The 15,770-nt window shown below is 34.7% G+C and overlaps 2 protein-coding genes across 10 annotated transcripts in view; one reads left to right on the top strand and one right to left on the bottom strand.

Annotated features, from left to right (window-relative positions):
- Window positions 1–8,869, top strand: part of ank1a (ankyrin 1, erythrocytic a) — a 124,246-nt gene extending 115,377 nt beyond the window's left edge. For 5 of the 9 annotated variants that reach the window (XM_052556628.1, XM_052556622.1, XM_052556621.1 and 2 more), the window contains 4 exons: window positions 25–108; window positions 833–970; window positions 2,688–2,785; window positions 5,072–8,869. In XM_052556628.1, the coding sequence (XP_052412588.1) occupies window positions 25–108; window positions 833–970; window positions 2,688–2,762 (297 nt within the window). In that variant the 3' untranslated portion in view covers window positions 2,763–2,785; window positions 5,072–8,869. Of the gene's footprint in view, window positions 1–24; window positions 109–832; window positions 1,109–2,687; window positions 2,786–5,071 lie in introns of those variants that run through there. The other 4 variants (XM_052556623.1, XM_052556626.1, XM_052556627.1 and 1 more) reach the window with 4 other exon arrangements.
- A 1,160-nt stretch (window positions 8,870–10,029) lies between these two features.
- Window positions 10,030–14,594, bottom strand: spaw (southpaw). Its single transcript, XM_052557475.1, has 3 exons — window positions 14,037–14,594; window positions 10,624–11,408; window positions 10,030–10,480 (listed from the first exon to the last, which is right to left on the bottom strand). The coding sequence occupies exons 1-3, from the start codon at window positions 14,311–14,313 to the stop codon at window positions 10,328–10,330; spliced, it is 1,215 nt and encodes a 404-aa protein (XP_052413435.1). The 5' UTR covers window positions 14,314–14,594; the 3' UTR covers window positions 10,030–10,327.
- Between the last annotated feature and the right edge of the window lie 1,176 nt (window positions 14,595–15,770).

The raw sequence follows: 15,770 nt of genomic DNA, 5'->3' as shown, positions 1-15,770 counted from the left end.
TTGCTGTTGTCATATCTCACCTAGGGTGATGAGGCAGAGGATCTTCCAGGAGAGCAAGTGAGCGAGGAGCAATTTACAGATGAGCATGGCAACATCGTCACCAAAAAGGTCAGCAGTCTCATCCTGCTTTTTTCATTTAGCACTCATGAAATCCATTTCAAATGCATCTCTACAATCATTTTGTTAAACTGTGCAAATGGTTGGGTTTGTTGCTATGTTTCAAAGCCTAATGAGCTGCCCACATAGACAGCATTTCAAATGATGTAACAGCTGTGCCAAAAGTTTGCTACCTCATTTAGACCAAATTCTAAGGAAGCATCTCACATATTGTTCTCGGAGAAGACAATCCCAGAATACATTATGACAAATTTAAAAAAATGTAAAAGTCCACCCAAGATGGCACAGAGAGAAACTAGGAATTGACCCTTTTCACAGACCATTTGCAGTTATTAAAAGTTAAAGAGAAAATATATATGTAAAGCGATCTAAATATGTCATATATGGGGTTAGGACAGTGTCTGCGAAGATAGCACACAGCAAGACAGCTCACTAAGTTTTGAAACAGTTCGTAAAGTCAACTTGACCTAAAAATTAAACAGTGTAATTTTAATGATAACTGACAAGGAAATGCACTGTTATGTTGAGATGCTTTTGAGACCTTCAGCATATCCGGAGTTGATGGTTTGCGCAATTTAACTTTAAGTGCAAGCAAATTTAAAGTACATTTCCTTTCTGGCAAACATCCGAAGACATTACTTTTGCATGTATCTTACACTGTTTTCCATCTCTTCATTTCCTCTCCTTCGTTGCTTTTCATTCATCCATGATGTAGATTGTAAGGAAGGTGGTCCGGAGAGGAAAAGGGGATGAAGGGGGTCAGGAGCTCATCATAGAAGGGCAGGATATCAATGAGGCAGACGCTGATGGAGAACTGTTCATGAGATATGCCGTCCTGGGCCATGACAGCAAGGTGGGCTTTTGAGTTCGCTGGGCTGAAAGAGTGTGCTTTGAAGGAGATTAAGCAAACTGCTAGATGCTTGAAGGCTTAGACCAGGAAACACCAAAGTTTTGTCTCTCTTTTCCGTGTTTTTTTTTTTTTTTTTAATTTTTTTTTAGATCTTATAGAAGATGCAGCCTATAAATGCAGCCTGAAGATAATGTATCTGCAAGAATGTTCTATGAATCCTTTAAAGGAAATTAAACACTTCACTTTTAAGAAATGCAACAAGAGTTCTTCAGCTTATTGAGGAAAAAAAATAGCATGTCCCAAGGTCCTGAAAGTGTTGGGAGGACAAAATATGCTCTGGATGATGTGAGGATCTAGTAAGCCTGTATACAATAGATACACTTTAGTTTAAACTTTAGAAACTTTATTTAAAATTGTCCTTAATATTAGAATTTTAAGACTTTATTATAATTGTCCTTTATATTATTAATTAAAAAAAGTGATGGCTTAGTATCACTTTATGTCACTCCAGTCAGATTTTAATTGATTGTGAAGAACTGGTAATCATATCATTTGATTATGGTGCTTAATTTCACCCCAGTGTATCATTATTCTTTCTTTTGGGGACTTTTTTCATATCCTGAATTTCTTTTGGTTCCAAAAAGAGGAATCAGTCAGAACCAGGATTAATGATGCTCATTGTTATCAATGCTGCATTTCGTAGGCCTAATGTGGTATCATTTAATTGGACTAAATATAATATGCTATATTCATGCTACTCTACTCATACTACTATTTCTGCAGTATGTACTGTACACATTATGCAAACATCTATGTGCACGGAATACTGACCTATTACGTCTGCCCAAAATGGCAGTATACAGAAGTATCCATTTATTTAATCTGACTGACAAATGATGAGACATTTGCAGAAATCATTTATTCAAATAAATTTTACATGTGTTGCATACTACTGTTAAAGAATACATCATATTGTTTTACATACTTTTTTAAAATACACTGAAAAAAATAGGAACCTAAATGTGGTAACATCTAAAATAACCAGTTTTATTAAAGTCAGATATATTCTGTAACATCATTAAAGCAACGTATGTACATTTATACCAGCCAAACAATTTGAAAGCAGGCAGAAATATCTCTTTTATAAGGTTGTAATTATTGCAGGTTACCACTTTTTACAGTGTAGTAAGCACTATGCACTGTATATCTTGTGTCTTGTAGATCTTTTAGAGGAAATTGCATCACCAGGTTGGTTCATATGTGATTCCTCTTTATGGGCGTCCCAGTTAACCCTCATTGATAACTTCATTTGATGTTCATTATCATTCATTTCTCTATGGTTGATGTCAAGTTTCCCTGTATACGCTCAACTTGAATTAAACTTCTCTTTGCCCAGACTGTGCCCGTCCTTCTGTGTTGGCCTTTTCTGATGCTATTTGCTTTTCTCTCTCTCTCCTGTTCTCTTTATCCTCTCCTATTTATTTTCCCCTGAACCGTGTCTCTCATTCATCACCTTTTCCATGCTTTTTTCTGTGTTATTGCACGTTCTGCTTATTGAACTTGATGTCTTTTCCATTAACACATCACCTAACTGTTTCACTTTGCCCTCTCCATCTGCTCCGTTACTCCTTGTTTCTACTCATTCACACTCCCGTCCCTTCATTTCTCTGTCCTCCCCTGGATGCTGCTCCTCTCCCGCCCCACCTGCTCTCCGTCGTAGCCGGATGTTGTGAATGTGAAGAGGGGAGGTGCTCAAATAGTCAAATGTGTGAGTCTGCGGAGAGTAAAGCAGTGAGTCTGACTCACTCCTCCCTGCAGGTACAGGACATTGATGCACTTTGTGCTAATGTAATCCTGCTAACCAACGGGATCCAATCCAATTTCATGAAATCATATTTTTCCAGCTCAGTCATTAGTGTTCAACAAATATGTTTTTTTTTTCAGTGTAAGGTTCTTAAACCATTAATCTTAATCCTGAATGCAGTTTGAGTCTTCCTAAGTACCAACAGTTGTTTATCATTACTAAGTCTTATCCTAAAGTACTACACTACTGTTCAAATGTTTGTGGGTTTAAAGATTTTATTATGTTTTTGAAAGATTCTTAAATTCACCAAGGCTGCATTTGATTGATAAACACATATCAAAACAGTAATCTTGTGAAATAAATATTAAATGTATTTTGATAATTATTTAAATTTATAATTTGAATATATTTTAAAATGTAATTTATTACCGTGATGTGAAAGCTGAATTTTCTTAATCATTTCTCCAGTCTTCAGTGTCACATGATGCTTAAGAAATCATTCTAATATTTTGATTTGCTGCTTAAGAAACATTATTATCAATGTTGAAAACAGTTGTTCAGCTTCCTATTTTTTATTTGAATTTTTTTTGGAAGCTATGGTACATTTTTGTTACAGCAAGTATTTGAAAATAACGCTTTTGTAACATTATAAATGTCAAATTAATGCATATTTGCTGAATTAAATAAATAAATAAACTTTTGAATTACAGTACATTAGCTGAAAATATGGAATCCATAAACCTCTAAACAGATAAAGATATACTTTAGACAACTATATAAATTATTTTAGTATCAGTTATTATAATTATTTATATAAAATATTATAATTTCACTAAATGAAGAATTTTGGTAGATTGCAAGGTTTGATAAATTTGATTAAAAAAAATTACAAATGCACTGATATAAAAGAATATTTAAAGAATATTTGTTAATATCAATAGTAAGTCATGGAAACATAATGCACTGTTCTTGAGAATGAACCAGATATTTTAGTTTAAGGTTGTTTGAATTTAGATGTCTTAGAAGATGAATCAAAATATAGAAAACTAAAACATAATATTTAATTATCCAGCAGTATTGAAGCCATCACATCCAACTTTGTAAATATATAAATAGTTCTAAATAATATAAGATAACCGATAACTTTATTTACAGCTAGTCCATGTGTTTCAGTGAAACAATGTCTCTGATAGTTTATTGGACAATGAAAGCAATGGGGGCCTATAAATCAGCTGATTGAGCGAGACTGTAGTAAAAGCTGGACTTAAAAAAAAATTAACTATTCAAACATAGAGTTACATCTACTAATTTTGTATAATGCGTGTCCTCAGTTATGCTATTAAGTGTTGTACTTTATTAAAAATCCCCTTATCACCATTAATTCCTGAACTCCTCTGACATCTTATCCATTTCCAACTAATATATGAAAGTGTCCAGTTAGCATTTGTCTGCCCTCCCTCCCTTTTAGCTACAGAATAACTCATATGGTCAGAAAAAAAAAGGAAAACTATAAAGGAATTTATACAGGATCATATTCCCGTCCTCTCAGAATTTAGAATCCTTATGGGATCTAATAAGAATCCTCTATGAATCATATATTTAAATTACTGACATTTGAATTCTTTTTGGATGTTATTTAATGTTTATGAAAATTATTTTGGTTTTGGAATAATGTCTTGCTACCTTCTTGAAAATAAGAGTTCCACAATGGGTTTTCACAGCAATGCCATTAAAGAATTTCTGGTTCCTCAAAGAACCTTTCAGTGAGCAGTTGTTAAAAGAACTAGTTTCTTTCTTAGTGAAGAATATTTTAATAATCTAAAGAACCTTTTTCTACTAAGGACCTGCCATGGATGTTCATGGAACTACTGAAACCAATAAAGAACCTTAAGAAGAATAAGAGAACACATTTTTCCTAAATTTCTAAAGAATAATTTTGATTTTCTGCTGAGATATTTTATACTATTGCAGATTTTCAAAGATCCTGTACACATTTCTTCAAGTTTTGATAACTGGTATTTGGTGTCATTCAGACCTGTATAAAAGCATGCTGTATTTGTTCTAATATGAAGGTACAGTTTATACAGGAAGGTCATTTATGCCAACTATCTGGTTGAACAACCAGCTGTAGTAGATCTAGTCTTGACCTGGTAAATCATGCTGGTAAGAGCTGGAAGACCAACTTGGACCAGCTACCATGCTGCAAAACACTATGTCAAGCTGCTATTTTGGTCTGAATGTCATGCTTCTTGTAAGGTCGCAGATTCATTGTAACCTTCCTTTCTATTTTTCCAACCCAGGACTTGACACCTTCATCCAAACCATCCTTCACTGACACATGATGGGTGTCAAATAAAGAAGAAAATTGAGTTCGAGCATGGGCGATAGGCGATGGATATCAACTACAAAAAGAGATTTTCAGACTTTTTGTAACAAGCAAAGCAAACACTAGCGGCTAGAGGCATGATTTCCTATAAAATGAAACCAAATAATGAAAAAAAGCAAGCATTTGAGAAGTGCTTCCTGTAATCTCAATATCAGCATGTGAAAGTGCTGTCGCATGGCCTGCCTTTACATACAGCACTGACTGCAAGCAATTATGAGGAGAGAAAATACTGTCGTACTGCAAGGGCTGTAAAATAGTGGGAGGAAGGACTTTGGCCAACTGGATGCATGCACTTAACATCATGCAAGTGGAGCACATGGGACACAAGTTTTAGTCAAATCCAGCAAGTTTCCCAAAATGTTGTCTTCCAAGCGAGTCCAGAACACACTTAGGAGGAGTTTGACCCTCTTGTACTGGTATTATACATAATATGCACTCAGATATGATGTGAATGCACTCTCCGTGTGCGTGTGTTCTTTTTCACAGCCAAAAAAAAAAGAAGAAAAAAAAGACAACAATCTATGCGATGATTATGCTGCTGTCTCAATACTTGCTCCTGAATTCTTGTTCAGTCCAATAGTATGTGTCTTGTGTATTGTAAAGGTATAATTGTGTAGCAAATGAGCTTTGAAGTCCTGTGTTGCCTGAGATGTACTAGGCTCAAGGGTTACAATTTGTGCAGTTTAAATGTTTTCAGTGGGATACAGTACTTTGGACATATTTTAAAATCACTGTGCGGCTCTAGTATGTACACGTTTGATGCGCTGCAGCAAAATTTTTGTTTTTGTTCTATATACATTGCATACCTCTGTGTATATAAACCCTGAGCTTCCTCTTAATAACTCGATATGCACAGAGGAGCTTACAAGCGTTATATTAACATTTGCATCATCCACCTTCAGCATTTGCTTTATTCCAAATAACCACTAGTGGGAAGACTTTCTTCTGAATCCTTAAAACCAAAAAAGCAATAATTTGTATTTGTCTTGTTATAAATGACAGTTAAAAAGTCTAACCTTTCATTAGTAGTAAAAATGTAGATAAAGGCTGTCAGTAGATTCAAGTTATTACTCACAACTAAACTTGTAGTTTGTTTTGTAGGTAATAATTCAGCATATTCATTATTAACTTATAAAAACCTAAAAAGTTATGTTCCGAAGATTTTTGGGAACACTTTATAATAATGTTCCATCTGTTAATAAGAATTAGTTAACATAAAATAATGAAAACTACTTCTTAAGCATTTATTAGTATATGTTAATTTCAATTTACTAATAGTTTATTAAGATACAGCTTGTATCTTTTCATAATATTTAACATATTTGAGTCCACAATGAATAGTTTTTTTATTCATGTTATTAAAAAATTAATAAATATTGTAACAAATTATTCAGCGTTAGTTAATGTATTATCAGTGTTAACTAATAGGACTTTACTTGTTGTAAAGTGTTACCAAATTTTTTATTGATAACTTCAAATTACTAAAAACAAGTCTACTTAACATTAGAGGAGAATGAAACCAGTTCTATATATTCAAAATCAATGGCACTAAACTCACTAACTCTGGGAGCCCAAAAATCAACATTGTTTTTCCTAGACATGTCACAATTATAGCCATCCCTGCAGTTATCGCCCTTCCAGTGATTTCTATTCAGTTTTCTCTTTTCTGAGGCCATATGTCCAGTCTTCCTCGGGATACTTAGTCTTTTCTATACTCTTACACAATATTAATTCCATATCTATTTGTAATAATCTTTGAATGAACGAATGGCAATTAGATTGCTTGGTTTGCGAAATTTGTTAAACAAATAATAATATTTATAATAATAGTAAATAATAGCAATATTTTTACTTTACTGAAAGGTTAGATTTTTTTCTCATATTTTGAGCATAACAGATAAAATTTGTTGACAGTATTTTTTATTTATTTATTTGTTTTGTTGTTGTTTATTTATACAGATGATGCTAATACTCATGGTGTGCACTATATATTGCTTTTAGGGGAAAACAACACAATCTGTATTGGTTCTCATTTTTGATGCCAAACATTTTCACTGATATAATTAGATGTGTAATAATTTTCAGACACTCTACACATGCTTGACAAAAAGGTGTGAACACTCCAGACACATTCTTTGCCTTTCTTAAGCTTGATGAAGACACGTAGCCACTGAGCACTGTGATCAGACTGTTTACTGTCCCACAACAGAACAGAGCTGACTTGCACACACACATGCACAAATTAAATATAATGTGGATTACCTGGTCTGCACTTAGGTTATTCTTTGCCAGCACTTCAACCACTCGTATATTCTCTTCCGGAGGTTTTTAGAAACAACAGCTGTAATTGTATGCACCTCTCTTCATTATATTATATTATGCAAACAGTGATCACTGCAGCACTGGTTGGCGTCTCTACGGACACTATACTATACAAAATACAGACTTCGGCCTGAAAGTGTCCTGTGAATTTATAGGATGACTCAAATCAAGCATCTCATATGTATGGGAATAAAATTCAGATTCTGATAACATGAGAGCATAATACCAAAAATAGGCCATTTATTGTAGCATTTATTTTATACCGTAGCATTGTTATTTAAATCTGCATTGTCTGAGGTTATTTGTGCACCACATTCAAGTCACATGAATAAAACTAAATCTAAATTTTTAAGCATCACTTTTAACATTTTTATGTTGTTCATTAAATCATTTAAAATAAGGATGCACATTAATAATAAATACATAAACAATAAATGAATGTCTTCCATTAAAATGTATTATTTTATATTATATTGTTTTTTAATCTTCTATTTTACAGATGCATTATTAAAAGATTTTTATTAAGCTTGCATTTAAAATTCAACAAGCTCTTTATTCATATCCTTCATATGCTTTTGTGGGAGAGGGGGAGTTGTGTGTGTGTTTTTTTTTTTTTTTTTTTAAGTTTTTTTTTTTTTAAGTTTTTTTTTTAAGTTTCAGGTATTCTCATTTCTGTGGTTTGAGATTTCCAGTACTTAAGGTTGAATTTTTAGGAAAAATAAATGCAGCCACTCTGCTGGCATGAGATGGGTCCTCCTTCGAGTCCATCCCTGAACAAACCTTCACAGATTACAGTGGCTGCGTATTTGGGCCGGACTATTCCAGTATGGCAGCAAAGTTGTGGCAATTGTTTGATGTCTAAGCACTGGTTTAAACCAACCTCTTGCAAAAATGTGAACTGTTGCAAAATGACAGAATATTTATACTCCTATCTACTACCGAATGATTTGAAATCAATATAAACACAACAGCATATTACTTATGAGAAAGGAATGCAAAATGCACACTTGCACAGAAAAGATGTTTTTAATACATCTTCTAGTACGTATATATAATTATATTTAATTAGAATGCTTTGCACTTGCAAATGGGAATTTATGATCTGCTATTTGGGAACTTGGGAATACTTTAATGTCATGGATGTACTTATAGCATCTAAGCATCTTCTAGCATCAAACAAGGGGATGCCTGTGGGAATATAGAAGCATCGTGCTTCTTTAAAGTTTCTTTCATTTTATTTATGTATTTATTTTTATTGCTACTATAGGTCTTTGAATTAGACAAGATTTTAAATGTCTATATAAATATATATATATAAATATTCAACCCTGTACACCAGCTGAAGATACATTTACAGAATTAATAAAGAAATAAAAACTGACAAACTGAATTTTGTGGTCACCTTCTCTTTTCGTTTTTTACTTGCTGTTCTCAGTTGCAATATATTGCATTAAAAGAATAGTTCACCCATTACATTTTACTCAACCTCAGGCCATCCAAGATGAGTTTGTTTCTTCATGTGAACAGATTTGAAGAAATGGAGCATTGCATCAATTGCTTACCAGTGGATCCTCTGCTGTGAATGGGTGCTGTCAAGAATGAGAGTCCAAACTGCTGAATACTTGTTTTCTCTTGTTTTGTTTTTTTGTGTGTTTTTTTTTTTAATATATAATCCTGAAGCCCTTTTAAGTGAAGCAACTTGACATAAACATGTAAGCATGCTTAAATCTAAAACAAAGCCTAACAGCAGCTTTATTGCACACCAACCTCACAGACACAGACCACCCAACTCTAATAATGACATCTAAATACAATGTGACGATCCTGACACCTCTAAATAACACCCACCTTTCAAATACTTTTCCTTCTTGGCACAATTTAGTACACATTCCCAGAGCTCCCGTCCTTGTGGAGAGGATCTGTAGGCTGACAAATCATCATTATATTAACAATAAACTCTCACTTCTGGTCAAAATTCCAGTTCATAATCCATAATTACAATGAAAAAGTCCAAGTCCAAAATCCACCCACTGTCTAGAACTATGCATTTCTAATAGTCTTTGTCTATATCTGTGTATGTTTCTCTCCTGATTCAGATTACATTTCTTTTTCCACTGGAAAAATGAATATTATGGATAGAGGACTTATAGTTTAGCTGGAAGCAACAGCTATTAAAAATGTCTTGATGGATTTGTTTCTTATAAAGACAGCCTTTCGCTTCATGAGATGTTAATTGATGGACTGGAGTGGTGTGAAATTAATTACTTGTGGATTATTGAGTTTTTAACAGCTGTTTGGACCCTCATTCTAACGGCACCCATTCACTGCAAAGGATCCACTTGCAAGCAAATTATGTAATGATAAATTTTTCCAAATTAATCTCCCTGGTTATAATATAGGGATATATAAAAAATGCTGATTATACAAACTACAAAGAGCAAAGTCAACTAAATAAAATAAGAAAACATTTTTTTTTCTTTATTAGGTTTTTTTATGTAGTATATACAATTTTATCAAGCCTGCTGATAAGAAAATAAAAAAACATGAACACATTTTACATCACATTTTATCACAATATATATCGCATTTCTTTAAATGAAATATATGTATAGCCTATGTACATTAAGTAAAAATATACACTCCTTAAAAATTCCTAATACAAAATATTTACATTTATTTATTTTAAATATTAAATATTCTCATATTTTGCACAGCATTTCAGTGGTTCTCATTTGAAAGCGCGTACTTTTGTTCATCATAATGGAATGGAATGTTATTAAACCGTTTAAGAGTTAACAGAGTAGCACACTGAAATTCGTCTTCTATGACAACACAGAAACACACTTCATTAATGACATCCGCACTCCTCCACGATCATGTCCTCGTGGTGCCGCATGACCAAACCATCGCCTTCATAGTACAACATGGAGAGTGAGCTGAGGCGCGTCGGGACACATGACGGACAGGTAACGCGCTCCGGATGGTAAAGCTTCAACAAACTCTGGAAAAAGAAAAAAAGCAATGTTTTAGCACCCATTTTGTACCACTAACATACACATATATATAGCCTATATATATTTTTTTTTCTTTTCTTTATTTTTTTTGACATTGAATTAAGTAGCCTACTGTTAAGTAGTATCTCACCTGCATATAAGCATGGTTTGTTGGATTGAAAGACTCATCCAACGGACTTGGACATTCTCCTTCGCAGCGGTACGCATTATAACGCTTAGGGTGCACGATCCATTCATCCCATCCAATCTGATCAAAATCCACCCACATATCAACTCGACGACAAAGTGATCCTTGATGTTGCTCTCGAGGCGATACTACTCCCGTCGCGTTTCTATCATCCGTAGCGCGCATCCTTTCGACCCGGTTCCTTTTGTGGCGACGAGCTTGAGCTGTGTCTGCTGCCCGGTTCAGGACGACATATTTGGAGCGGGCCACTGTATTGATCAAGCTGGAGGCACGCTGCTGGCCACTGTGGGAAAGTTTGTTTTTGTAGAACACTACAATCATAACTCGTTCTGCTGTGGGATGCTGGATTTTTGTTCGCCAGCTGCGTGTAAAAGGTTCAGGTAAGTCTTCCCCGCTCCCGGTGTCCTCTCCGGCGTCAGGTGTCGGGATCTGTTCAGGTGCCTCGGTCCTCTGATTCAACCACTGCTCGAGTAACTCCGTGACATTGAAAACTCTCCAGGACGATGCTGAACTGCCGGGCACTGACTTGATGCTGCCTATAAAAAGTCGCTTATGGTGACAAAACTCACAATCCTGTGTATGTAAGTGGAAGATGTCCACAATAACGCGTCTGGACGCAGAAAACGCTGGCAGACGGATGCGGAGCTCTGAAAGTTGAATGCTGTCTCTCGCTGAGAGGGAAGACATGTCGAAAGTGACCGACCATCGCTCACCAGTTTGATGACAGTCTGGAAAATAAACAGAAAATATTTGAGTCACCTCTTTAGCTACACAGTATCAAATAAATTACTTAGCATCATATAAATTAATTGAGCATTCACACAAAAGATAATTTCTTGCTTTCAAAGGTTGACGATGCACAATTAAATGCTCCCAACTATTTTAAGAATTAGGCTGCATGGCACAATTAAAATAAAATAAGCCCTGGAACACTGAAAGTAGGGGAGAGCGGGGTCGAAAGTAACGTGGGACGAAAGTAACAAAGCGATTTTCTCCGAGTCTCTTTCTGCATTTGCATTCCAAGCATATTCAATGATATATAATGACAGCATATTCAGCATGCAATCCTTGACGGAGCTGAGAAATATCATGTGATTTCCTCATCGTTTCCGGAAGTTAGATCCGTAAAACTGTTTTCGAGTACAAAAAGTAAATTATTGAAGCAGTAATTTTTTTTTTATTAGTCATGTTGTTTTTCTTGTTTCATGTGTCACAGTAATGATCAATCTACAGGTTATTTAGTGCTTTAACACATCCTAAAGTTTGCATTTTCAATTTTTTTATATATAAAATTAAATCGAGTTTAAATGTCAGGAGTTCCTGTAGCGGGACAAAAGCGGGACAAAATTAACAATTGTTACTTTCGTCCCGCTACAGTCACAAAAAGTATTTCTCTTTTTCCAGTGCAAGCTATAATGTGAATTTTTGTGTCTTGCATTATTTCTTACAAATGTTTATGTCATATTATACCAAAAGAATATGTCCTAGTGAGGGTCAGAAAGACAGACAGAGGTCTGGTTTTATCCAGATGTTTTTGAGAGGGTGTTTCTGGACATAGAGGAACATCACTCTCTGGGCAGCTGCTACATCACATTTATATTTAGGTTTTAGTCATATCTTAGCCTTTACACCTCCACCTATGAATTTGCAGTGTTTCCAGACGTTTTAATGCACATTTTTCAATTTATACATAAAAACAACTGGATGGAAACATGTAACAGGCCTACTGTTACATTATGTTTCGAGGTTTTTTTTTTATTATGCTAATGTGATCAAATATTTATATTGTGCATTCTGTAGAAAAAAAGTTTTATAAAAATACATTGAAATTGACAATAAAAAATACAGTCAGGTTTTAAGACATCTGATGAAACTTAAATTTAAAATAAAAATATGAACATGTAATTTAATCATTTTTTGCAAAGATAAATGACTAAATATGTTTGCAGTTACATATTAACAAGGTCACAATCAGGTATAGGCCTACTTAAGAAAAATAAGACTAACAGAAAAAAATCTAGCTTATATTGTTGTGTTACTTTCGTCCCAACCGATGGGGTCGAAAGTAACAATGTGCAACTTATGTTCAAAGTGAAATTATACTGAAGTCTTTCTACATTTCTACAAACTACCACCTGGTATTGTTAGACCACACTTATGAGTTACTGACCACAGCAGAAATATATGTCTGTATACAACATTATCTTTTCCAATTATGTTTATCTGAAAAAAGGTACTTTCGCCCCTGCTCTCCCCTATTTTCACATGATAGAAGCAATCAGATGAATGTTACAGTTCGACTGAAACAATTTTTAATAGAGATTATGAATTCAAAAACACAATAGGCTATTAACATATTAATTAAGTGACATTTTCTGAAAAGAAAAAAAATTATTATCTTCCTTAAAAAAAATCAGACTTGATCATTGCATCTATTTGCTTTTATTAGCGTGCATGTCCTCTAAGTCATTGACAAAATTTCAAATAAATAATATAGTCTAATAAATTATATTTTCATTTTACAAAATAAGCCTAAATGTATAATGTCTAACTTTTGAATTGTGCCAGCATAACTTTACATCTTCTCAATTAGCCTATACTGTAGGCTAATAAAGTTTTACTCTACTTTCCATTAACTTTAGTAGCGCGACAACAGTTTCTGTCAGCGCGGCCAAATGTCAACACTGTCAGGAAGGACGAGCTGCTTGACAAGCGATGTGTATTGAACCTCGCGTTCAAACAGACGTCTGAAGGGCTAATACACACACCCGTGTACATAAAACAGCCGGCTCTTTAAAGTTGAATAAGCATTGTGACACTACTGAGTTGTAAAATCTAAGGGTCAGATAGCACGAGAGCGACGGACCTGATAATGAGCCCAGTCCTACCCCAGATGATGTAGCTTTTACTCCCTTTAAAAAAAAATATTTAAAACCTAAGATATTTACATGCTAGTTACTAACAAAATATCTTGCTTGCTTGTATTCGGACATATAGGCTATTCTTGACAAATTACAAACTTACCTATAGGATTGGTAGGCGGGTGCAATACCATGGTACTTTGGTAGGCCTAATTGTATAGGCTACTGATAGAATGTACCTTGAATGCAATCTAAGTCGCTTTGAATAAAATAGTCTGCCAAATACATACAAAAATGTAGGCTAATGTTAAACAAACTATGGTACTGATGAATGATTAGTTATTTCATGTGCCATTTGCATGCATTAAAAAGGAAAGACTGCTTCCAAGATAGCACATGTCTAAATTGCATGGTTGTATCGAGTAAAGTTTGCATACAAATAGGCTATTATTTAGGCAGGTTAGAGAAAAATGCGTGTTGTAGTGCGTGTTTTACCTTGTGCAATCATGCTTAGGACGAAGTCAGACTGATGAAGAGTTGGGTTGTCGACACTGGCTGGAGTAGTTGCCATCGTACCGCTGAAGTCTCTGTATAACTGCATCATGTAAAGCGGGTATCTTGGATACGACTGGAGACTTAAGTCGGAATATGAACCTATGAAAACTTCACGATGTTCTCCCGTGAGTGCGCCGTCATTATCGATCTTTCCGCATCCAGCGTGCATCAAGGAAACCACCAAGACAGCGAGCAATATGATTGGCTGGGTTTCCATTGCGAATCAATAAAGTTTTCAATTGTGAACCGATCGATCGCGTCCGATTCCTCCTCCTGGCTCGTCTGAGGTCCGAGTGATCGAGGTGTCCGAGCTGTGGACAGTGCTTTTAAAGTGTGCAGCTGGCCCCTGATGACCCCTGTCATCCTGTGGTCTCCGCGGAATCCCTCTGATCCAGGAGGCACATCAGAGGAGAGCAGAGCTGTCAAGTTCACTGCTTCTCGAAACTGTGCAGACACAGGCAGTGACAGTTTATGTGCGCGAGGCGCGACACTCTCGTGCTCTTTAACGTGCCAGCGACATCCTTTGATTTTGGGCCACCCAAAGTTAGACGATCATGTTCATTCAAATTTTTATATGAATTCTGTACAGGCCAAATTAAATTATAAATGAAACTAATAATAAATCAAATAAAACGAATTAGCCTATTATGCAATATGTTTTAACAGCGAATGTGACTACTTTGAAATACAATTAGCTAGGTATTTGTTTATATTTTAAATGGCAATCAGGTGTTCTGTTATATTAAAATAATGGTAACAGTTTATTTTAAGGACCAATTCTCATTTAAACTAGCATAGGCTTGGCCAACATATTACTAGAAGTGGCTGTTTATACTTAAAGCATATAATAATGTCTTATTCTTCCATATTTTAGATCTCCTGATCCCAAATAAACTACTTTACTATTAATAAGCAGCAAATTAGTAGTTTATTGAGACACAAGTTGTAGTTAGGTTAATAGTGCGAATATAACTATTGAATAAAAAGACAATGAATGATATTGTTGTGTGATGGTTGTTTAAATGAACGCAATAACTGTAAACATTAAGGGGGGCACGTTCCCAATATTTTATATTCTTCACGCTGCAAAGCATGGATCTATATGTTTTTAGGACTACAAAAAGTTTAAAAATATAAAAAGTAGAAATTAGTAGAACCTCTATTTTACAAAACCCGGCATGAATAACCAGCGCGATGCAGTTTTAAGGGTGAAAGAATGCTAGGTACAAGGTATACTGCAGCTAAACTGTTTTACGATAGAAATGTTGAACGGAACAACTGAATGATAGAAATTTCCTTTTTTTATTATTTCTTTAGAAATATTTCCTTATCATTAAAATTTATATTCCAAATTATAAATACAAATAAAAGGCTTTACCTCTCAAGAACTGATGCATAAAAATGTTTCCAGATGTTTTCCTATTAAAATAATATATATATATATATATATATATATATATTTTTTTTTTTTTTTTTTTTTCACAGTCACAAAGTGTTTTTAATGTGGCACACGGGTGTAATATGGAATCATGCCTATGACAGTGAACAATGGGGCTGTGAGAGGATCCTGTGATGAAGCTCTGACAGAATCACCTTGGACCAGAGAAGCTTTAGCAGGAACATCTAGGACCAGAGGAGAGAGGAGCTCTGGAACTGAACATCTGGGACCAGAGG

This window comes from Carassius gibelio, chromosome B5, assembly GCF_023724105.1.
Source record: "Carassius gibelio isolate Cgi1373 ecotype wild population from Czech Republic chromosome B5, carGib1.2-hapl.c, whole genome shotgun sequence".
NCBI classification, from domain to species: Eukaryota; Metazoa; Chordata; class Actinopteri; order Cypriniformes; family Cyprinidae; genus Carassius; species Carassius gibelio.
The sequence above is the reverse complement of the archived record's forward strand: the minus strand, read 5'-3'. Positions and strand labels throughout refer to the sequence as shown.